Here is a 23,253-nt window from a genome sequence, read left to right as displayed (position 1 = left end):
CATGATAATGTAAAAGTTCGCCTTCTTTGTGGCAGAGCTCCACCCAGGGCCACCAGTGAGCCCTGGCAAGTGCCTGAAGTCTGCTGGGCAGAGGTGACTTTCTTCTCTGCCCAGAGGATCGGGGCACGGGTGGCTGAAGGGAGGACTGGGCCAGGGCCAGGGCTCCCCACGTGGGCAGGCAGTGGCAGAGCTGCCAGCTGGGTTCCCATCCCTTATGCCCAACCTTCAGGAAACTTACCACCTCTTCCCCAGAGTTGAACTTCAGCAACTAAGAGGCAGTGCAAGCTGCACCTGCCACCACGCCAGGGAACAGGCCAGGCCTGGAAAAGTCTGCCGTGAGGCTTCAGGAAGCCAGGCTCATAAGGTGCTCTGTGGCTTCTCTGGGAACCCCTGAAATAACTGGGAAGAAGTCCAGTCTCTCTGAGGACCCTCAGGAGAAGGCATGGAGTGTCACGGAGAAAGGGCTGTGGGCAGCCGGGGAGGAAGATGTTCATCAGGGCGTGTCTCTGACCCACGACGGGGAAGCAGAAGCCTGGTCTTAGTGTGAGAATGAACGTGCATTTTGCAAATCTTCCCTCAGCCAATGCTTCACAGGCAACACAGGTACAAACACAGCCTGAGCCTCTCTGCTCAAAATACCAAATGGCCACGAAATGCAAATGGGCAGGACTGGTTGTCCCATACAACAAGCATGGGGGGCGGGGGCAGAGCTCTCCTTCAACATTGGGTCCAAGCACACAGCCCCAAGACCCCAACCGTTTCTGTCCCCCATCCCATACCAGGCCACGCTCTGCTGGAACTGGGGACATCTCTGCAAGTCCCCAGGGTGGAGACAGGGCTCCTCTACCTCCAGGCCAGCAGCTCGATGCCCAGAACCCAGTGGAAGCTCAACAAATGTTAACCAGGCAAACAAAAAGCAAAGCTGCTTTAGGAAACAGTCCCTGTAGGTAATGATTACTGCTGGAGCTGCCCCTTCCCTGTCTCTCTGTCAGGGCACACGGGTTCCAGGCTGGGTTCGGCCACCCTCCCACCCCTGTGACCTGGGTCTGACACGTGGCCTGCTTGCGGCTCAGTGTCCTGGCCTGTGAAATGGTGGTGATGCTGGACCTCACCCCTCAGGCTGTCACCAGCACTAGCCTCAATACTGTATTTAAAGCATCTAGCAAAACCCCAGGCATATAGTACACTCCCAGGCTTCACTCCCAGGCCCACCAGGGGCTCTCCTCGGGACCACCTAGAAGAGCCCTGTCAGAGGACAGTACACGCCAAGCATTTTCCAGAGCCCACGCTGTTGCCCAAGAGGGGTGTGTGTGTGTGTGTGTGTGTGTGTGTGTGTGTGACCTGCACTGGGGGTTGTGGGCAATGGAGAGCCACCCCACCACGTGGGACTGGATGTTCCCACTCACTAACCAACAACTCATCTGAAAGAGGGTCATGCTACAGAACAGGGAAGGACAGACTCTGCTGAGGCTGCAGGCCAGGGCCTAGTGTCTCTCTGAGGCCACTGGCAGGGAAGGAACAGAGGGAAGGCAGGGATCTTGATTCTTTCTGGCAGCAACCCCAGCCCCAGAGAGCCCAGGGGCATCGTCTCTCTGTCTGATGTTCCCCGGAGCTCCTTGGCAATATCTGACCACAGAGTCCCTGGAGACCCAACGTGGCGTCTCATCCAGAAGCAGCTTTTGGGGGAGGAGACCCTTGTGGCAACACCTCGTGGCATTCTCACCTCCCCCAACCAGTTTGAGTTTGAACATGACCTTCATCCGTGCTGTGATCTCTGTCACCTGTGTTCAACTGGGCACCATGGTTATCATTTGAAAACAATGCTTTTTCCTTCCTTCTATGATTCATGTTTTTTGCTGCCCTATCACCATTCTGAGCCAAAGAAAGAAAGAGGGAAGATGCCATCAAGAAGAGTTGAGGCCACCATACCCAGGAAATCCCTGGGGACAGCAACAGGGGAGGACAAAGTGTCCTGGTTGATGAAGGAGGTCAGGGAAGGGGCCTGAGAAGTACGATGTCAGACCCAGGGTCAGGGGGCCCCATCCCTGCCACTGCCCCTAATACACTGCCAGGCCAAACAGATAGATTCTGAGGGCCATGGACCCTGCTTCCTGCCTAGACTCTGAGGGGAGAGTCTGTTCCCAATGCGACACTAAGTGCCAGGGGAGAATGGTGGGGGCTGGTGTGAGTAATCCAGTCCGAGCAGCAGCCTGGCTCCCCCCAGCCCCAGAGGGATGTGCATGGGGTCCAGATGCTCCTGTCTTATGCTGGCTGTGGACTAGGAGAGGCTGCAGAGGGGACAAGGCATCACAGCACCTGATCTGGACAGGTGGGGCCCAGCACACCTGAGCAGTTCAGGTAAAGGGTCCCGGAGCCAGACCTGACCCCCTGTCACTGCAAAAGTGGCCAGGGCTCAGGCCAGCATCCCCACTGCTGCCGGGGCCCCCAGAGGTCTCCACATGATGACAAGGAAGGGAGGGACCCTGACAAACACGCGTTGACCCAGAAAAGCCTGAGAAAACCAGGACACGTTAGACTGTCATCTGTGTCCCCAGCACAGGCAGGGCTCACGAGGAATTCAGAGCTCCCAGCTTCTGAATTTTCAGAAGCTTTGCTCCAAGCCTCCTCCTCGCATTCGACTCCCCGCCAGGCTCCTGTGCCACAAACACAGCTCTCCTTCAGAGTGATTCCCTAGCCTTTAGTGCCCTTCCTAACATCCAGGGCATAAGGAACCTCCCTGAATGCAGTAGGAAGCAGTTTTGTCCTTGTGTGCGATACATGACCTTTCCCACCCCCAGAGTCTGAGTCACAGAGCTACCCCATCAGTCCTCCCTTAACCCACCTGGGGTTAGACCAAATTCCCCGGAGTCTGCAGCAAGGGAACCACCTGGCAGAGAAGGCAGAGAATGCCCTTTGCCACACAGAGAACCCGGGTGTCCCAGGGGAACACTTCTTGGAGGCACAAGTTTTCGTTGCCAGACTCAGGCAGGGAGGGGGTGCGTGCACCACCCCACCCCCACACCAAGCAATCTCCTGCTTCCCGGGCCTGCTCTGCTAACTTGGATGCTGTCTCCCCTGCCACCATCACAATCTCGAATATTCTCATGAGTCTATTAGATAGTTAGCCCTCTCCCTTCACTGGACCTGTGCCCCAAGAACCAGGGGGCTCTGGAAACTGCAGCTCTCAAAGCTTTAAGATGACCTTCATCTGGCCAGCTCCATGCCCCTGAGGCCTCCTGGCCTGAACCCTCAAGCCTGCGCCACCCCACCAGTCCCACTCCTGAAACATGCCAACAGTGTGGCCCCCTCTCCAGGGAATGGAACCAACTTCAGGCTCCCCTCCATTGGGAACTTCTCCCCAGCCAGGCAGAGGGTGCTAGCTGGGCCCTTGCCCACCTTACTGACCTAAAGCAGGTGAGTGTCCCTACGAGAGCCAGGCTTCTTGAGGACATGAGCTGGGCTGGTTTGGCAGATGTCAGAGGCAAAGGAACGACCATGGCACCTCGTTGGTAAGCTGTGACCTTCTAAGACCTGTGCCGCATGCTCCTTGTGTCATCACTTAACCTCCCACACCTTGCCCAGTGGGCTATATTACTCCTCTATTACCAGTGGGAAAGCTCAGAGACATTGAGAAACTCACCCACTGAAACACAGGTGGGAACTGAGGCAAAGGCTTTCGAGAGCACAATTTGGCAAATCTGAAATTAAAGCCACTCGTCCCTATGAGGTGATGATTCAAGCTTCTAGCATCTCTGGTGGAGAAAACGCTTTGGCCATAAGGACATAAGGGACAACGACACTTAGCCTACTGGGACATCTTTTCCATGGACAGGCAGAGTCTATTTTTTTTAATGGGGATCTGTGGGTCCATAGTCACTTTATGAGAATTCTCTCACTTGCTTGTTTATTCAAAAGGGGTTTACTCAACACCTACTATGTGCTGGGGCCTTTACTAGGTGCTAAACATGCAAATCAGGTAAGCAGACCCCTGAATTTGACATTAAATGTGTGACACGCCTTTCTATGAACTCCTAATCCTCCCAAGACCCATCACCAAGCGTCCCTTCAGCAGGGAAGCCAGACCCCCCCAGGATAACTCCATGGGAACCTGGCACTGAGGGAGCAGGCTGGCAGCGACAGCCCAGGAGCCCAGTGCGGTGCCCCACTCTCTGCTTTTTCAGCTCAGCTGTCACCTCCTTGCTGGAGTCTGCAGAGACAAGGTCCGCAGCTGCCTGTAGCTGTCACCGAGGAGTGACGCTGCCTGGCCCTCCTTGTCCATGGGGACTCTAACTCCCTCGTGGACAAACACCAGCTCCCCCAGGGAGGCCAAGGGCAAGCCGCTCCCCAGATTTCCACATCAGCTGTCAGGCAGGCTCCTGAAGAGGGGAGGGAGGTGGGGGAAAACCCTGGGGGTGGGGGTGGGGTGCCACATGCTTCACGGAAAAAAAGGTACCACGGTACACTCCCCCACTAGAACTTTCTCCACCTATGTCATCATCACTGCAAGGGGATGGGGTGGGGTGAAGGAGGTGTCTACTGTCCTACTGTCCACCCTGCCCCCACCCTGGAATGTGAGCTCAGTGCAGGCAGTCCCCGCGCCCCCCCCAGGGGTTCCTCAGTGGCACATTCCAGAACTACTGCATCTGGCATAGGCAGGTGCTCTGTAAACACCCACTGCATAGGTGGATGACTGAGTGAGCAAATCTTAGAAAGAACAGGAAGGTACAATAAATGGGAAAGCCAGGGGGAAAACGAAGTTGATGGAGAACAGTCTGGGGCAGGGGCAAGTGATGTCTAACACTGTTGGCTGATCCTAGAGATCCCAGGTGAGAATGTACTGAGGCTCTTCCTCGAAGACTCAGGAGCACTCGCTCTTCAGGCCACAACAGCAGGGAGGGGACAGGGGCCTGGGCCAGGTTCCCAGGGAGGGCCCATCTTCCCCAATGCATGTAAATGCCACCTGCCATGCCCTGGTTGTGCCACCCAAACTCTCTGAGCCTCTGTGAGCTTATCCAGGAGCGGAAACTCACAGGGCCACTGGGAAGATGCGGAGACATCAGTGCCTCCTCATACGTGGCTGCCAGGCATAAAGCCTCAGTCTTCTCAGGTTGCAGAGGGAGGCGCTTCTGAAAACAGAAGGCATAAGCCCCATGCTCTCAAAGAGAGAAGTTTCTCTTTTTAGACCCCAAACCAGCCTCATCACTCCCTTGTCACAGTACAGCTGGGGATCCCAGGCATCGACCCCCTTTGGTGCCCCTCAGCTTGACACAAAAGGCTTTGCCAACCTCATGTCCTGCCTCACTCCAGCACCCTATACCCCAGCGAGGCCCAACCTCATACTGTGATGTGGTGATGCCACTGGGCCTTTGCAAATGCTGCTCTAGCGCCTGCAGCAACACCTGCATGCATCAGGCTCCTCCCTGCATTAACCCCTGCCTCTGCTCTGGGGCAGCTCACGTGGCTCTCATCTGAGGCGCTCTTCCCTGTGACCCCAGAATACCCTCTATTTGCACAATCAGCACTTGCATTAACCAGGCTGTTGTTATTCTTCCTGTCCTTGCTGCCCACCCCTCCCATGTTACAAACTCTCTGAACACAGGGTCATGACAGCTCACTTCTGTATCCCAGTGCCCAGAATGGGGCCCAACTTAGGCCAGAGATTCAGAGAGTGCCCAATGCACAAACACATAGCCAGGAGTGGCTCAAGTCTGTGGGATGCTCTCGGCAGGCCCGCCCGGCACGCTGAGAAGCACTTTTCTGGTGTTTAACTGGAGTCACGCTCATGCCAGCCCTGGGAGGTGGCATTAATTATCCTCGATCATAGGACACAGCAGGGCAGGCAGTCACCTCCTTTCTTCTAGACCAGAAGGAACCATCCACCAGCTGACCAGCCAGACTTGTCCTGCGGTCGTGTTCTGATTCACTTGTGCAATGTGAGGTCTTAATTTCAATTTGTTGCTGACATTGAAAAATAATTAGATTTCCCAAAAAGTGGATTTCCAGCTTCTCATGACAAAAAAAAAAAAAGAGCTGGCAACACTGGGTCCGCTTTTTCCTCCATGGTCACAAGTGAGCGGGACCCAGGAGGGGATCTCTGGGGGTGAGGCCTCTCCACGCCCCAGTCCCCACCACTCCCTACTGCCCACAGCCTCCTTCACCTGGGCCTACCCCTCCCACCTGGCTCCTGTCAGCATAGGAGAGTGGGGCCCTGTCTCGAGCGTTCTATCAGCTTCACACACACCCTACTGGCCCAGATGGCTGTATCTCCTGGCAGCGCACAGGGCCGTGTTCTCAGGCCAGTGGGATGCCCCACTACAGCCCATGGTGCCAGCATGGCCCGGGGTCTGGGGGAGCTGCTATGCCATTGTGGACTTCTGCTCTCCGTTCTCCTACCCTGTGCTCCGGCCAGGCCCAATCCCAAACATGCCCCCTGCTCCCTGCCTTGCCAGAGAGCCCTGCTCACTTCCCTTCAACTTACGGAAAGCCATTTTCAGCGTCTGGTTCCAGAGACAGTTTTCTCTTTCCCAGGAACCAGAGCCAGAGACACGTGAACAGGGACTGGGGGCAGCGCCTTTGCCCTGGTGAGTCTGCAATTCCAGGGCCAGTTCACAAGATGATACTGCCCCCTCCCCCGTGCCCTGGGGAACCAGCAGAAAACATTCCTGTCCTGCCACTGCCTTCCCCACCATCATCACATGGCCCCAACATTCTTGGAAGTTGGTGAGAAATGAGCTTGTATGCCTCTGATTATTTGCAAACCCTGGCAGGGCTTTGGTAAACCCAGGCCAATTTCTGGATTAAATTAGAAAAGAAAAGAGGAAAAATATTGGAATCCTGGCAGAGAGAGAAATCATTCATTCAACAAAACTTGTTTAAGAACATACTGTACAGAGGCCTGTCCCCATGCTGGAGGAGAAGGGAGGTCAAAGGGTATGGTCTCTACTCGGAAATCACAGAAGCCTCTGCAGAGCACATTTCTCGGTAGGCCTAAGGAGTATGTCTGCCCTCCACAGAAGAGATGATCTGGGGGCTCAGGGATGCTTCCAGAACACAGGCAGTTAACACAGCTGGGAGAGACAGCCCTGTCTGCCCGGAAATCTGCTCTTCCTTCTCTGCTGTTTTAAAATGATTATTAGGATCAGCTCATTTAATTATTTTTGAAAGAATCCCCAAAGTGGCCTCACAGGTCCACTGAGCTGGCAAGGCTATGGTGGGGGGTGGGGATGGATGGAGGTCTGAACTGGGAGAGGGTGGAGCTCAGCTAGGAGGTTTCTAACATCAGCCTGCAGGAAAGGGCTGCTCCAGCTGCAGAGGACTGATGGTCTGTAAAGGGTGATGGGCACTTCATCTCCTGGGGACTGTGCAAGTGTTTATGGGTTCTCAGAGTGTGTGGGAAGTGTAAAGATGAAGAAACGAAGCGCAGGGCAAGGCAGGAACTTTGCCGGGTAGATAAAAGTCAGGATTAGGATGCAGCCACTTCTGACTTCAAAGTTGGTCCCCTCCAAAGCTGGATGTATGGACAGTCAGTGCACTGATGCAATGGGATGGGAATGCAAACTCTAGAGCACTGGGGCCACAACTCAAGGTGAACTCAAAGCATGTGGGAGATTTCTTTAGAGCCGGATAACAAATATTTTGTGAGCATCAGGGAGTGACTATGTTCAGCGCTGTGGAGTGCATATCTCTTTCCCAGCCACTCTGTGTGATAACACAAAATCAGCCATAGACAATTCACAAAATGAGTGGGTATGGCTGTGTCCCAAAACTTTATTTTAAAAAAAAAAAAAAAAAAGGCCGATGGGTCAGATTTGGCCCTTGGGCTGTAGTTTTGGCAACCTTGCTTGAGAATCTGTTTATCTTTCAAAGTTCAGTGCATTTTGCTTTAACTCAGTAATATGCTCAAGGCTGGTTTCATATCAAATTGATGTTTTAAAATGTTTGCCATCCAAAAAGAGTGGCACTTCTGGGGCAGACTGTGGTGGCCTCAGTGGTCTCTACGGCCTCTGAAGGATGTTCCCAGGGGCAAAGAGAGGATTGTAGGTCACGTTCCAGGGCAGGCCATCACCCACTGTGATAGTCTGCCTCACACCTACAAGAAGGGCAAAGGGACCAAGGCAGTTCTAGTCCTTGCGGATGCTGAAATCCCAAACAAGACACCAAGGCCTCTGGTTTCTCAGGAAGAGCAGAATTAGACTTTCAGCTAAAGGTTATAAGCCACATAAGCAGCACTGGTTTTAGGCCCAGGTTGTAGATTGCCTGAAGTCTTGGCACACACTGTACTTTTCAAAATGCACGTGTGAACATGTTCCTTTAATCAGGGCTCTAATCCTCCCATAAGATATCTATCACCTGAGCCAGAAGAATAGCCGCCATCCGTGCCTGCAAGGGAACTGGAGCGGTCACAAACACAGAGGCGGCATCCTACCATGGCTCCTGGGGCCACTGAGCACACATAGCCACAGCACCAAGTTTGGAAGCAGAGACTAGTTCAGGGGCTGGCAGAGTTGGTCTGTGAAAATGTGGTGATGCCCCAATATACCCAGCAGGTGTGTTCAGGCATGTTGACTGCAGCACAGCCTGGGAGCACCAGACAGAGCAGGGAGCCCATTTTAAGGAGAAAGGGTCAAATGGAACAGCAGGTCTCAGTACACTGAGACAGCCCGTGGAACAGGGGAGTCCAGGCAGAGGGAGGCCCCTCACTCCCACGGCTGGGTCCAGTGGAGGCCACAGCATGAGTTGGGGTTGAAGGCGGGGAGAAGCAGGAGCAGGAATAAGATGGCCGCAGAGGGGGGCCAGCTGTGGAGAGCCACAGCGAAGCAGGGAACCCAGGTGGGGCCCAGCAGTGGTGCAGGAATGGGGTCTGGAGGAACCAGCGTGGCTAGACAGGCCACACAGCTCCACCCTCACAGCCTTCCCAGCACTGGGAGATCCTTCTTCCCTCCAGCAGTGGATAGAGTCTCTCAGATGTGCTTCCCAGACTCTCTGACTAGGCTAAGGACCCCTGGGGCAAGGAGACAGGACCTCAACCTGGGTTTGCTAGCAAGCTTTGAGATTCTGGTGTTCGAGAGCTAAAAAAACAGTGTGAGGGCCCCAGAGGATGAGGCCAGTGCCCACAGCCTGGTCCCAGTGCTCAGAAGGCCCCAGCACCCTCTTAGACACAGGCATTTGCTCCATGGAATGTGAATAGATGAAACCTAACAGAGAACGTTCTGGCATAGAAAGCTTTAGAATGCACATACCTGTTGACCAGGCACTGCACTTTTAGGGACACAGTTTAAGGAATAGTAGTAAAGGATGAGCGATAGATTGAGCTGTAAGGATGTTCAATACAGCTTAGTGGCTGATCTGACCTCTGATAGAGAAATTAATTTTTCTATATGAATATGTCATATCAATAATCAGTTACATAAAAAGTACTCTATGTGATTTGATATGATGTCACCATTAAAATGAGGTAGTAGGAGTAAATATTCACATACCTACAGGAGTATATTCTTATTTTCCATCATAAATAATATATTGTCTGTGTTAGATATAGTATATTTTACTAAATGAAGAATGTTATTTTCTAGATTTAGGGAGGAAAAGAAGAAAATGGGACCTGACAGGAGGTGCTGGAATAGATTGATGCGGGTGGGGAATCTGAATGCCATGAGACTTTTTCTGCACCCAGCTAGCTCTTATGACGCTCAGCAAACATTTCCAACTATTTTCACCTTCCAAAGAGTCCAAGATGGAAAGAGGGACAGACTGATTAACTCCCATTTCCCTATGAAAAAAAGAAAGGGAAAAACATGCCCTGTCCACTAATGCAGGAAGAAAATGGTACCTCTAGCAATTTCCCACTGTCCTTAAGGTCACATCCAAGTCCCTTTCCACATCCAGTGACTGGCCCCACTCACCTGCAACTTCCCTGCCTACCTGGGCCCATTGTTCCCCACAGGAGCCCTTTCTCACTTTCAAATGTGCTGACCTCATTCCCGAGGACATTTGCACCACCTGTTTCTCTGAACATTCTCTTCTGACCCTTGCACAGTCATCCACTATCAGTCAAGTCTTAGTTCCAGTGTTACTTTCTGTGCATGTCCTTGCTGACCACCTGTATAAAGTGACCCACCTTTCCCAGCCCTTCTCCACCTATTTTATTATTTCTTTCATTGTCTTTATCTGCAACGATCTCTTTTAATTTTCACTTGAATATTGTCTGTGTCCCCCACCAGAATGCAAGCTACAGCTATGTCCTGTCTTGCTTACGGCTATACCCCTTGTCTTACACATAGAAGATACCCAATGAACATTTGTTGACTGAATGGTCAGGGGCCAGGTGTACTAGTCAGCCCAGGATGAGCTACAAAGTCTGCACTCCATCAGAAGCTCAACACAATAGAGCTCGTATGTGTTTCCTTATACACATCATAGTCCAGTGCAGGCTGAATGGTCCTGCCCCATTTGGCACCTGCGCCTACTGGGATGTACGGTTCCAAAGATCACCATGTTAGGGAAAAAAAGGAAGGAGGGGACACACTGGGTCTTAATTGCCTTGCCCAAGAGGTGACACACATTACTTCCTTACACAGAGGCCATTAGATAAAACTAGCCACACAGCCCCAGATTAGGAGCAAGGGAGGGGAGCACGTGGATAACCGAGGAACCTGAAATGTCTATGCAATACCAGGACCCACATATCCCAGCCCAGACTCTGTCACAAAGAGACCCTGAAGGGAGCCCTATGGGCAAAATCACCCTGAATGATGAGGGGAAACCAGCCCAGCTGTGAGCTGCTAGGGTCCAACCACACCTGCCTCCCACCCACCTTGGCCTCTGCTCCTCCTCAGAGCCCGCATTCCCTCGGTTCCTGCCATCAGAACCCCCACCAGACCCTCCTCCCACAGCCTTTATGGTCTTTCTCAGGGGAAAGGCTGTGTCCATCCCAGGACTGATCTCCAAGCCTCAGATGCTGGAAGTGTTTCCACCCTATCCCTTGATGACCTCACAGCTGACCAAATGCCTCACTTGGAGCACAGTCCAGGCCAGCTGCCTCCACATCTGTCCTCCACGTTGCTGGCTTGGCTCTGGACTGGGAAGCCCCATAACCAGCTGTGTGCTTCCAGAGGCCAAGGCCAGGCCTTTCAGGGCCACTCAGGGCTCTGGCTGCAGCTCCAAGTGAACCAGCACCCTAAGGTCTCAAGGCCAGAGAAGGGAGCCATTGGCCATAATGGTGATCTAAATCCAAATGTGAATTAATTACAAAGAAGTCTAATCACCCATTGAATGGCTACCATCCAAAACAAGTTGGTGAGGATGTGGAGAAACTGGAACCTCGGGCCCCATTGGGAGGGAATGGAAAATGCTACAGCTGCTGTGGAAAACAGTATGCAGGTTCCTCAAAAAATAAAAAATAGAACTACCCTATAATCCTAAAGTTCCACTACTGGGGATATTCCCAAAAGAACTGAGGGCAGGGGCATGAAGAGATATTTATACACCCATGTGCACAGCTGCATCATTCCATAATAACCAAGAAGTGGGAGCAACTTCAGCAGCCCTTGACAGGGGAATGAAGAAATATAACATGGTAGAGACACACAATGGGCTATTATTCAGCTCTAAAAAGATGGACATTCTGCTAAATGAAACAAGCCGGTCACAAAAGGGTACCTAGAGTAGTCAATATCACAGAGACAGAAAGTAGAATAGTGCTTGCCGGGCACTGGAGGAGGGGACAGTGGGGGTTAGTGTTTAATGGGGACAGTTTCCACTCTGCAAGATGAAAGACTTTGAGGATGGATGGTGGTGATGGTTGCATGGCTGTGGGAACATGTTCACGCCACTGAACTGTATGCTTGAAAATGGGGAAGGTGGTCAATTTTACATGTATTTTACCACAGTCAAAAAATTGTTTAAAATTTTAAAATTGTATTGAGACTAAAATGACATAAAAATTCAGTTCTTCTACCACCTCACACCAGTCAGAATGGCTAAAATTAGCGAGCCAGGAAATGACAGGTGTTGGTGAAGATGTGGAGAAAGGGGAACCTTCCTACACTGTTGGTGGGAATGCAAGCTGAAGCAGCCACTTTGGAAAACAGCATGGAGGCTCCTCAAAAAGTTGAAAATAGAGCTACCCCATGACCCAGCAATTGCACTACTGGATATTTATCCTAAAGATACAAATGTAGTGATCCAAAACAGCACATGCACGGGAATGTTTATAGCAGCAATGTCCACAACAGCCAAACTATGGAAAGAACATAGATGTCCATCAACAGATGAATGGATAAAGAAGATGTAGTATAGATATACAACGGAATACTATGCAGCCATCAAAACGGAAATCTTGCCATTTGCAACAATGTGGATGGAACTAGACAGTATTATGCTGAGCGAAATAAGTCAATCAGAGAAAGACATTATCATATGATCTTACTGATATGAGGAATTTGAGAAAAAAGACAGAGGATCATAGGAGAAGGGAGGGGAAAATGAAACAAGATGAAATCAGAGAGGGAGTAAAACCATAAGAGATTCTTAATCTCAGGAAACAAACTGAGGGGAGGGGGGAGGGATAGGGTGGCTGGGTGATGGACACTGGGGAGGGTATGTGCTATGGTGAGTGCTGGGAATTGTGTAAGACTGATGATTCACCCCTGGGGAAAATAAAAACTATATGTTAATAAAAAATTACTAAAAAAAAAAAGGAATATACATGTGAGTATCTGTCTACCTATTTATCCATCTCTAAATATATACTTACAAAACTGGGGTTAAACACATACTGTGTATTTACAAAAATCAATTAAGACCAATTTTGTTGAATAAAGCTCTTCCATCTTTCCAACTCAAGAAAAAAAAATCAGTTCTTCCATCACATCAGCCACATTTGAAGTACTTGAGGGCTGGCTGGTGGCTGCTGCATTGGAAAGGGCAGAATTTTGAGCATTTCTAGTCCTGAAGAAGGTTCTGTTGGATATACTTTCTTACAAACTCGTGATTCCCCAATTTCCCTCCTCCCCAAGACCACCAACGGGGATGTGACTTCCATCAGTCCCCAGGGACTCACTCCCAGGAGTACACAGCCCTGAATGAGGACACAGAGCCTCACAGGGTATTAGCTGTCAGGAGGATGCACATTGAGGCAGGGCACCTCATCTCCCCCACCACACTGGGAGGCAGAGCTCAGGTTAGAGGGGCAGACATTCCCCATCCCCCCTTCTCCCTGAGCCCCTGGCTGGCTGCCTTGCCCTGGGACAAGCACACGTCCAATAAATGCTTGCTGGATGCCACAGGGAAAAGAGAATTGACCCAACTACTCTTCCTCAGTTCCTCCAATTTACCTCCTAAAATCTTTTTTTTTTTTTTGCTATGATAAAATATGTTTCAATTTAAGAATGTTTGCATTTCTCAGGCTTTTCAAGAAACTAACCAAAACATCCTATTATCCAAAGTTGGGGTATAGTTGGAGCCCAAGGGTATACATGAAAAAACTGAAGTTGACTGGCAAAAACCAAGAGAAAGTTCGAGACTTCCACCTCCTGGCTCATGCAGCTCGAGGCATGTGTGACAGAGGGACCCTCCGTGCCAGGTAATGGTGGGACCAGGAGTCAACCCATGTATGATTTAATAATAAATACATACTGGTCTCTGGCCCTCAAACCTCCCATTCCTGACACAGATCTCCTAAACCCTGTAGTGTCCGAGGGACAGGGTTGACAGGAGCAGCCCTTTCAACTGTACCCGAGTTCATGCTGATGAGGACTCTTGCTGGGCTCTAGATAGCTTCAGGATGGGGGGCTGGCAGCCAGAGGAGACGACCATCCCAGAGCGGATCAGAAGGTTAGAACTTCTAGCACTGCCCTCTCTCCCCACCCTGGGGTCTCTAGGGAGAAAGAGGAGCTGGGGATTGCGTTCAATCACCCACAGCCAATCAAACCTCCAGAAAACCCCTAAACCATGGAGTTCTGCAAGCTTCCAGCTAGGGAGCACACCTAGGTGCTGGGCGTCTGGGGTGTCTGGAGAGGGCACAGAAGCTCTCAGCCCCTTCCCACCTGCCTTAACCTAGGCATCTCTGACATCTGACTGTTCCAGAGATGCGTCCTATAGAATATACCAGTGGTAGTAAGGAGGGTTTTTCTGAGTTCTATGAACTGTGCTGGCAAATAAGTGAACCTGAGGGGAGCATGGGAACCCTTGATTTATGACTGGTTGGGTCTTCCGATCAGGTCATATGGGTGACAATGCAGGACTTGTGAGGCGTATCAGAAATGGGGCCAATCTGGGAGGACTGAGCCCTTGGCCCATGGAGTCCATGCCAACCCTGGGTAGTTAGTGTTGGAAGTACTTGATGTGGAAAACCATACATAGTCACTAATAGTCACTAATGACAACAGGCACTGTGGTTGTTTCATTATTATAACATTAAAGGTACTTTTCAAAAATGAGATGAGATGAAGTATAACAACACTCTCCAAAATAGAACATGGTCTGCAAACCTATCGGACTATGGCCCCACTCTGCAGATGAGAGCGTTCTGGAAGGTCGACGACTCACCTAAGACTGGTGGAGAGGAAGGTGGGCAGGCGGGGAGGGGTCTCTCAGCCCAGCCACTGGATCATTCGCATCCTCTTGCCCCTGCCCTATCTCTCCACTGGGGCTCTGGGCGGCGGAGGGGTTCTTGCCCATGGATTTGGTTAACTTTCCTTCAGTCCCACTGCTCCAGCCCCGCCACCAGCCCCCACTTACAATGTTCATGAGTGTAAGCAGGTACTTCTGCACGTGCTCCTTCCCATGGAACTGGACCACAGAATCGTCCACGCCCAGCAGGACCTCGATGTTGTAGTCGCCATCGGTGGCATGCCTTCGTGCCCTGTGCCTCGAGCCATTGACATGCTCCTCCAGGACCCCCAGGGCGCGGCTGAGGTTATCCAGGCTGCCTGGCGGAGCTCCTGGAAGGACAGAGGACATAGTCTGCAGGCTCACCAGGGACATCTGAATGAGGCAAAACCCCATGTGGGTACAACTCACAACCAGCCTGGCCATCACCTTGGTGAAAACTCACACAGTACCCAAACAATCCCCATTTTACAGAATGAACTGAGGTTCTAGGGGAACAGAGTGCATGCCAACTGGGCTCAGTACCAAGTCCATGGCCATCACCGAGCCCGGGTCTGGCACCCAGAGATGAATGGAGGCTGTAAAAGCCCTGCTGGGAGTGGGCATGGCCAGTGCGAGCTCTTTTCACTCATTCATACACTCAAATGCCTGAGAACAGCTGCCCAAGTGCCAAAGGGCTGGTCTCCCCAATGTGGCCACCACATTATAACCAGGAAGACCAAGGCCCAGCCCTGGTGGTGTGTCTCCCTAGGCAGCTCCTCTTCTGGAACTTTCCTCCACTCAAGCAATGCCCCTCATCTGTTGGCCAGGCCCACCTGCCCCCCTCCAGGGTCAAGACCTCGCATGGGCACCCCTCCCCAGGTGAACTGTGCCCACCCCTATCCACAAGCCAGGGAGATGGGTGGTTACTTGACTCTTGTGCAAGGGACCAGGGTCCTCTACTGACAGCTTCCTCATAGTCTGCCTGGGCGGGGGAAGGGGCCCAAGGGGCCTCAGTGAAGGGTCCCAGAAGGTCATCTCACTGTCTGCCTCAGCTCTCTTCTCCTTGCACTCCACGCACCAGACCTGGAGCCTACCCTGGACCAGAGCTCAGGCTCCCAGCCCTTCCCTGCCCCCACCTCTCAGTGTGGCAGCTGAACTGACCAGGCTGACCTTTGTCACTGCTGGCAGTCCCAGACCACACTGCCTGCTAAATCCCAGGGCAAAAGCCTTCTGGAACCCCCCCACGTCCCTGGACTGGACTCCATGTCTGCACTGGGGCCCTGACCCCAGGGTCCTGCTTTTCCTTGGTATTCCCAGACACCTGCCCTGGGGAAGGGCCTAGGATCTCAGTTCTTCATGCCATCACCCACCCAGGGTGTGGTATCTGGTCCCTGTGGCCCCTGCAGCTGGAAATGGGGTTGATGCCCCCTGCAGCACCACTTCTCTACAAAGAGTTTTCCAGAATAATTCTCACGTGTCCCAGAAGCCTCTCATCTGCTGCCTCTTCCAGACGGGAGCAGGAACTCTCTGTGCATCCCAGTGGCACACAGCAGATGCTGGAGGCAGAACAGGGCCTCTGAAGGTAGCGTGGCAGCTCAAAGTCAAGCAAGGCAGCCTGCCCTCTGGTCCTGCCCCACCACTCAACCCTGTGCATGGGTTTCCACAGCCAGGCCTGACAAATGGGCCTCTGTGGTGTGCACAACTGTGCCCACTTTACAATTTTAGTATATGTGCTGCCGAAGCGAGCACGTGTGCCCACTTTACAGAGAGAAAGACTAATGGAACTCCAGCCCAGCTGACTCAGCCAGGATCTCTCGCCTCTGCACCTGCTGTCTGTTAGGTCTGAGGCCCAGAGCTGCCACCTGGCCACAGGACAGGCACCAAGGAGGGAAAGTGGGGGTGAAGGTTAAGGAGACGAAACAGAAACAGAGGGGGAGGGCTATGACAGAACTAAGCTGGGCCAGGGCTGAGCAGCTGCTTGCATCCTAGTACTTCCTGGGGGGTCCTCGTGCCCCCTGCCCCAGGCCTGCTGCCTCCTGAGGCATGCTGACATGCAAATGCCAGGGAGCCCTGCAGGGGCGGGGATGGGGGCTGGGATGGCAGGCGGGCAGGCAGCGCCTGTGCAGAGCTGCTCATCCTGCCTGCTGCCTGGCGATGATTCAGGACCGTCCATGCTGCTCCCAGAGGAGACACCAGCTACTTAAACCTGACAGGGGGTTTGAGGAATTGCTACTCTATTTTTACACATTTATTTCTTTGCATTTCCAACAAGCAGGGACAGCTCACCTTCAGAACCACCTTGGGAGGCAGAAAAATGGTAATTTCCATTAATAAAAAACAAACTCTTCCCTTAGGAAGAGGCTAGATGTTCCCCTCTGCCCCTGTCAAGCCAGAGGTCACTGATGGGTGGTCTCCAGGGCAAAATCAGACCACAGAGGCACATATTAGGACCTTGCAGTATTTTAAAAATACCTTATTTGGTTGACGTTTCAAAATCGGGAGAGTTCATGTTGAACAAAATCTGGAATAGCCATCTTCTGTTGAGGAATCAGGACAGAGGGTCATGGGGTTGAGGGGAGGTGATGGGCAGGTAACACTGGGCTGTGGATTGGCACGAGACACGAGGCCCGTGTCCCCAGGCCACCTGGCCTGCTGCCCTCCTGGCCCCGGAAGGTGTCAGAGTGTGCCCCAGACCCTAACCCTGGGAGCTGCCGTGTGGTGCCCCCTGTTCCACTGTTCCCTGTGCCGGGGTAGGGGGGGCGGGGTGGAGGGTAAAGGGGCTGCCACAGAGCCAGAGCTGGCTGGGACACATCCTGTAACTGTTTCTGCCAAGCAAGCACAGTGTTTGTCTCAATTTATGTTACGGGTCCATTAAAAACAGCAATGTGTTCTAAAGATGCAACAGAAATGACAATTTCACCCCAAGCATAATTATTATTGTTCCAGTTGTTACTTTAATCATGATGATTTAGGGGTGTGACTTGGACATGATGCTCTAAAACACCTTCCCCCAAGACCCAAGCCCTGTAGAGATGCCCCAAAACCCAAGTTCAAAGTGTAGCTGAGGAGAAAGGCATGTGCCCTGCCCTGCAGTGCAGCCCCTGGAAGCCTCAGCCCTGCTCAGGCCTGACAGGACATGGGAGCGGCTCCATGATCAGCAGGCTCCTCCAAGTCTCCAGGCCCAGGGCTACACAAGCAGCCAGGCTAACATTCCTTCTACCCTGTCAATCTTGGATGTTTCTTCCGTTTCCCTACAATGAGCTTAGTCCTGGAGCCCAGGTCAGGCAGAGACTCCAACCACACTCTGGTCCTAGGCAGGCCTGTCCCCCACCCCAAGTCCCACTGCAGGGAGCTCCAGCTCCTATCTGGCCCCAGGTCAGCTGACTAGGAATTCCCTGACACCAACACTGCTCACCTAGCCTGAAGGCCTCTGCTTCTCTCAGTCCCTCAGTGTCCGGGGGCAGGGTGTTGTGCTCTTTGTCACTCTCCCCTCTGTCCCCTGGAGCTCCTGCATGCCTACAGCCTGAGTGCTAAGCCATAGTGACAAAGAGCTCACCCCGCCCTCTGCTCCATCCCTCACTACTGGTGGCCAGGATAACAAGCTGCCAACACCGCCCATCTCCTGCGGTGGCAGGACGCCAGCCCTACCCTAGCCCCTGTTGCCCTCTACACTGCCTCCCCAGTAAGAAGCTGCTGGTCCCGATGGGTGGCTGCTCCATGAGAGACAGAAGACAGGATCCCTACAGGCCGAGGCGCCCCACTGACTAGAGGCACCTGTGGCAGGGCCCCATCTTTCAAAAAACAGGGATTTTAGTTCCTAGCATTCCCTGTGCCAGGGGACCCTTCTGCCTGGCAGCTGGGGCTTTTGATGCTCATGTTGCAGGCGCAGGATGACAAGGCAAGAAGCTTCCAAGAGCTGTCCCCAGTTTTCAAGTCTCCAGAGGGGATCAAGCAGGATGCCTCAGAGAATCAAGGAAATGACCGGATAAGGGAAATAGAATTGGATCCAAGGAATCCCAAAGCACCTGTCCTCCATGGGAATCAGTGGGTCATAGCGGCCAAGCTCATCCAAGGGCTTTGGAGCACAAGCCCTGCATCAGGGGGTGGCCTCAGGCACAAACCTCTGGTGCCCCAGCAGCCCTCTGATCCCCACTGCAAGGAGAAGGCTCCTCAATGTCCTCCTTTTAGCATCTAGGAACCCCAGGAGCAGAAAGAGTAAGTGACTGAGACAATCCACACAGCCATGGGATCCCATGTAATTAGGCCCCAGAACCATCCCCACACTTCACCAGCCCTGAGGGATGGCTTGGGGAAACCGAAACTGGTAAAAACAGAAACATTTAGTCTGGAGAAGAGAGCCCCCTGGGGCCTGCAAAGGCCTCAGGAGCATTGTTGGGGAGATGCTGATTCTGTAGGTTCAAGGGTTTTTTCTGTGTTCACAAATCCCACAGCCAGGACTATGCTACACTGACCTGTTCACCTGGGCCGTGCTTCCCCTGGCTGTGGCTGCTCCCCAAACTGAGCACTCTCCACCAGGCCCAGCAAGAGCCCCTCAAAAGGCCCAGAGGGAAGGCAGTCCGTGGCCCTCCTGTGCTGGCCTCGGGGACAAGTGTGGTCCTCATCTGCCTCCCCCAGCTCGCATATCTCTGGGGCGATGGGGTGCACAGAGCCTTCAGATGACACTTCTCAGTGACAAGAGAAGACTGCTGTCCCCTACTTGTGGAATCATTGTTCCCTCATTTCTCACTGGACCTGCTCCCTCTCATCTTTCAGGTATCAATTGAAATGTCACCTCCTCAGGGGAACAAGGCATATTTCATCCTAATTAAACTAGGCTCTCCCCTCCCCCAATGTCTCCCTCGTAGCATCTTGTTTTTTCCTTCACAGAACACCCCACCATTTGCAGTTCTAATTTCATTTGTGAATCTGCTTGGGTGTTAAGGGCCTCTCCAACCTCAGAGAGAGGCCCCCAGACAGGGGCCATGGGGTCTTGTGTGCCTGTTTCCCGAGTGCCTGTCAAGTCGAGGCAGGGCTGGGAGGGAAAGGAGCCAGGGCAGAGAGGCAATGGGAGGGAGCCCAGCACCCCGCAGCAGGGTTCAAAGAAGAGGCAGGAGCAGCAGGGCCAGGGAGGCCAGACAGGGTGGCGACAGCAGGAGCAAAGGTAAGGTGACAGGCAGAGGGGCAGGAGCTGGAACAAAATCCAGCCGTAAATTACTCACACTCAGCAAAGCTAAGATAAAACAGCCCAGGGGTAGTTAAGATGAAGGGGGCAATGAGAGGGGTACCATGTAATTGCCAACAATAACAATAACAAAAAAGCAGGCCTAATGATATTTATGAGATAAAATATAATCTGAGGCATTAACAGGACAAACCCATCAACAACGCATTGAAAAGATATAAAAGGTAGGAAACTTTATGCACCTAACAAAGCTTCAACCTGTTTCCTAAGGAAAAAGAGACAAACCACTGTTCTGGGTGCATTTTTATACATTTATTCCAGAAAACAATAGATGAATTAGATTAAACATCAGGTGGCTGTCAGGGATCTGCATGACTGAGACGGCCTTGTGCTTAAGCCCAGCAACCTGAAAACATGCCCTTCCCAAGCACACTCGGGACAAGTCCAAATGTGACTATGTATTAGGACAGCAAGAAAACTAAAAAATCAAGTCCACAGTCACCACCACAAGATAAAATCAGAGAGAAAAAAAGAGGAAATGGCCTCAAACCCCAAACACCAGAAATTAAAGATACAGTTTTAATAAGCCTAGAGTACACACAGGACAGAAATTCTAATCGCCGGCTCAGTTTAGGAAACCAGAATAAACCTTAGAAAATAATTGAGAAAGTAGTCGAAGAAAAGCCCAAAAGGCTTTACAGAAGTTTTTAACCAAGCCTACAGGGAAGAGATGCTTCTCATCTGATGTGCAATAGGTATGTGAAGGCCCAATACTTTTCTTTCTAGCTAGGAAACAGAATGGGGGAAAGGGCTTACCAACAATAGCAACAAACCCCATGAAATACCTAGAAATAAACAAACAAACAAAAAAATGTATAAAGACCACACAAAGAGTAGCATGACATAGTCTACAAGTCTCCAAAAGGACAAAGGAAGACCTCAATAAATGGAGACACAACAATGCAATCCTGGATGGCAAGTTGATTCTCCAAATCCGTGTATAAATTTTAACATAATCTCCATCAAAGAATTATGAAAACCCATCAAAATAACCAAGGTGATTCTCCTCCAAATCAATCTACAAATTCAACACGATCTCTACCAAGGAATTATGAAAACCCAGCAACATTACTCTCAAGATGTAACTGGAAGATTATATGAGACAAGAGCCAGAAAAATCTTGAAGATCTTGAAAAATAATAATAATGGGGACATACTTCCTTTTCAAATTAATTGAACCCATTACAAAGTATGTTCACACTGTTTCTATGTTGAATATGTTAACATGTTTAATATCACAAAACATAAGTTAGTACATAGTGACACTGGTGTCAGGAGAGATAGATCAACGGTACTAAATGCATAGGATGCATGGGATGCCTGGGTGGCTCAGTTGGTTAAGCATCTGCCTTTGGCTCAGGAACCATGTCAGAGCCCCACATCAGGCTCCCTGTTTAGCCTGCTTCTCCCTCTCCCTCTGGCCCTCCTCCCCACTTGTGCTCGCTCTCTTTCTCTGTCAAATAAATAAAAATCTTTTTAAAAAAATGTTACTGAATCCAAAGTCCCGACACAGATCCAAGCATAGGAGGGACTTCTGGGTAAGATGAGAGACTGAAAATATGCATCCAATTTAGCTCCTTTCTAGAACCCCATTACAACACTGGTAAAGTGACTTTTTTTTTTTTTTTAAATCACAAGGCTACAAGGACAAGGAGAGCAGCTGAGGAAAAACTAACAGAACTGTTGGAGGCTGGAAAGCAGATGGTCCCGTAGTAATGGACTTCGTATATCTGAGAAAGTTGAATCCCAAGCTGGCAATGAGGAGAATTAGAGACGCTCCACTCTGTGTCATAAAATTCACCACAGGCACCAAGCACTTCTGGATGTGGGAGTGAAGGGCGGATTGAAATAAATAGGACTAGTTGGTGGCTGAGGCCAAATCCCCTGCCCATACACCGTACCCAAGGAACAGCCCCGATAACTAACACTGGCATCAGTCTGGGAGCTCCTTCTCTCAGTAAGGTGGAAAAGAAGTTGTCTCTGGGCTGCAGGCACCAGGTGTGGTTGAGAGCAGAGGCACCAAATGAAAACCAGGAGGACCAAATCAATGTTGAGGCACTAGCCACCTTCCACAATTCACCCCCAGAATGCGGGAGGTCAGGCCTTTCCTGTCCAAGCAGGACACTGCAAGGGGTCCTCTCTAGGCAATCTAGTCCATCAAAAACTGAAAGGTAGTATGGTGGTCCATGGTTCAACACGCCTACATGCATCAAGCTCCCACTCACTTCCTTTGTTGCCCAACTTTACATGTGAATGGATGGCCAGGGATCTCTGGGTCTCCTGGGGGAAGCCCCAGATGTGGCAGATGGAGGCCAAGATGAAGCAAACAACTCACAGGAGGAAAGTGGAGGGGAAAGAGACCTACAGGAAGGTGGGGGCAAATCTACCATCAGTAATCTCTGAGAAGAGAGCTAGGAGAAGATGTTACTTACATCCATTAAACAAGGACAGGATGGAAACAATAAAAAGGGTCCTTTGAGATTAAAACCATTTCAGCAGAAATGATAAACCCAGTAGAAGGACTGGAAGGTAAAGTTGAGAAATCCCCTGGCTGGTAAAACAAAGAGACAGAGAGTTGAATAATCAAGGAAGAAAGTCCAAAAAAATAGAGGACCAGACTGGAGGTAGATCATCCATATAAAAGAAGCTTCATAAAGGCAGAAAAGGGAAAGCAGAGAGGGGAAAGAAGTCATGAAATAATTCAAGAAATCTCACAATGGGAACATGTAAGGGCCCAGCTAGTACCCAACACCATAGATCAAAGTAGACCCGCACTGTGGCTCAGAGTCATGGTATTCCAGAACACAGAGAAGATTCTGCATACCATCACAGAGAATGGGAAGTAACTGAGGAAGGCAGTTACAGGGGGCACACAGAGCACTGGGATCAGAATGGGTTCAGACTTCCCCAAATTCAAAGAGGAATACAATAGCACAAAGCCTTCGAAAGTCCGAAGCAAGGCTATTTCCCAACTAGGATCCTATACTCACACAAATTCTCCATCAAGAAAGTAGAATAAACACATTTCCAGACACATAAGTTCTCTAAAGTGTTATCTGTCTGGCACCCTTTCTCAGGAAGCTACTGAAAGATGCCCTCCTTTAAGGAAATGGAAGATGGGAAACAGAAGACCCAATGCAGGCGATAAGAAGGGAATCCCTTGGAGGATGAGGGAGTGCTCCCAGGACGGGAGTACTGCAACAGATGTGGAGAGAGCTGAGCCATCCCACAGCAGTGTGACCCCAGAGACAGCCGGGTAATCACGAAGAGTCCCCCCAACCCCCCACTTCCATCAGGCCATCTTCTTCTTCTTCTTCTTCTTTTTTTTTTTTTTAAGATTTTATTTATTTGTTTGACAGAGAGATAGATCACAAGTACACAGAGAGGCAGGCAGAGAGGGGGAAGCAGGCTCTCTGCTG

At 51.2% G+C, this 23,253-nt stretch overlaps 1 protein-coding gene across 1 annotated transcript in view; it reads right to left on the bottom strand.

The window, feature by feature from the left end:
• Positions 1-23,253, bottom strand: part of ADAMTS2 (ADAM metallopeptidase with thrombospondin type 1 motif 2) — a 219,276-nt gene that overhangs the window by 77,440 nt on the left and 118,583 nt on the right. Inside the window, exon 4 of the mRNA XM_044262614.1 lies at positions 14,740-14,942. Within this exon, the coding sequence (XP_044118549.1) occupies positions 14,740-14,942 (203 nt within the window). The remainder of the gene's footprint in view (positions 1-14,739; positions 14,943-23,253) is intronic.

The sequence above is a fragment of the Neovison vison genome, chromosome 1 (assembly GCF_020171115.1).
Source record: "Neovison vison isolate M4711 chromosome 1, ASM_NN_V1, whole genome shotgun sequence".
Classification (NCBI taxonomy): domain Eukaryota; kingdom Metazoa; phylum Chordata; class Mammalia; order Carnivora; family Mustelidae; genus Neogale; species Neogale vison.
The sequence above is the reverse complement of the archived record's forward strand: the minus strand, read 5'-3'. Positions and strand labels throughout refer to the sequence as shown.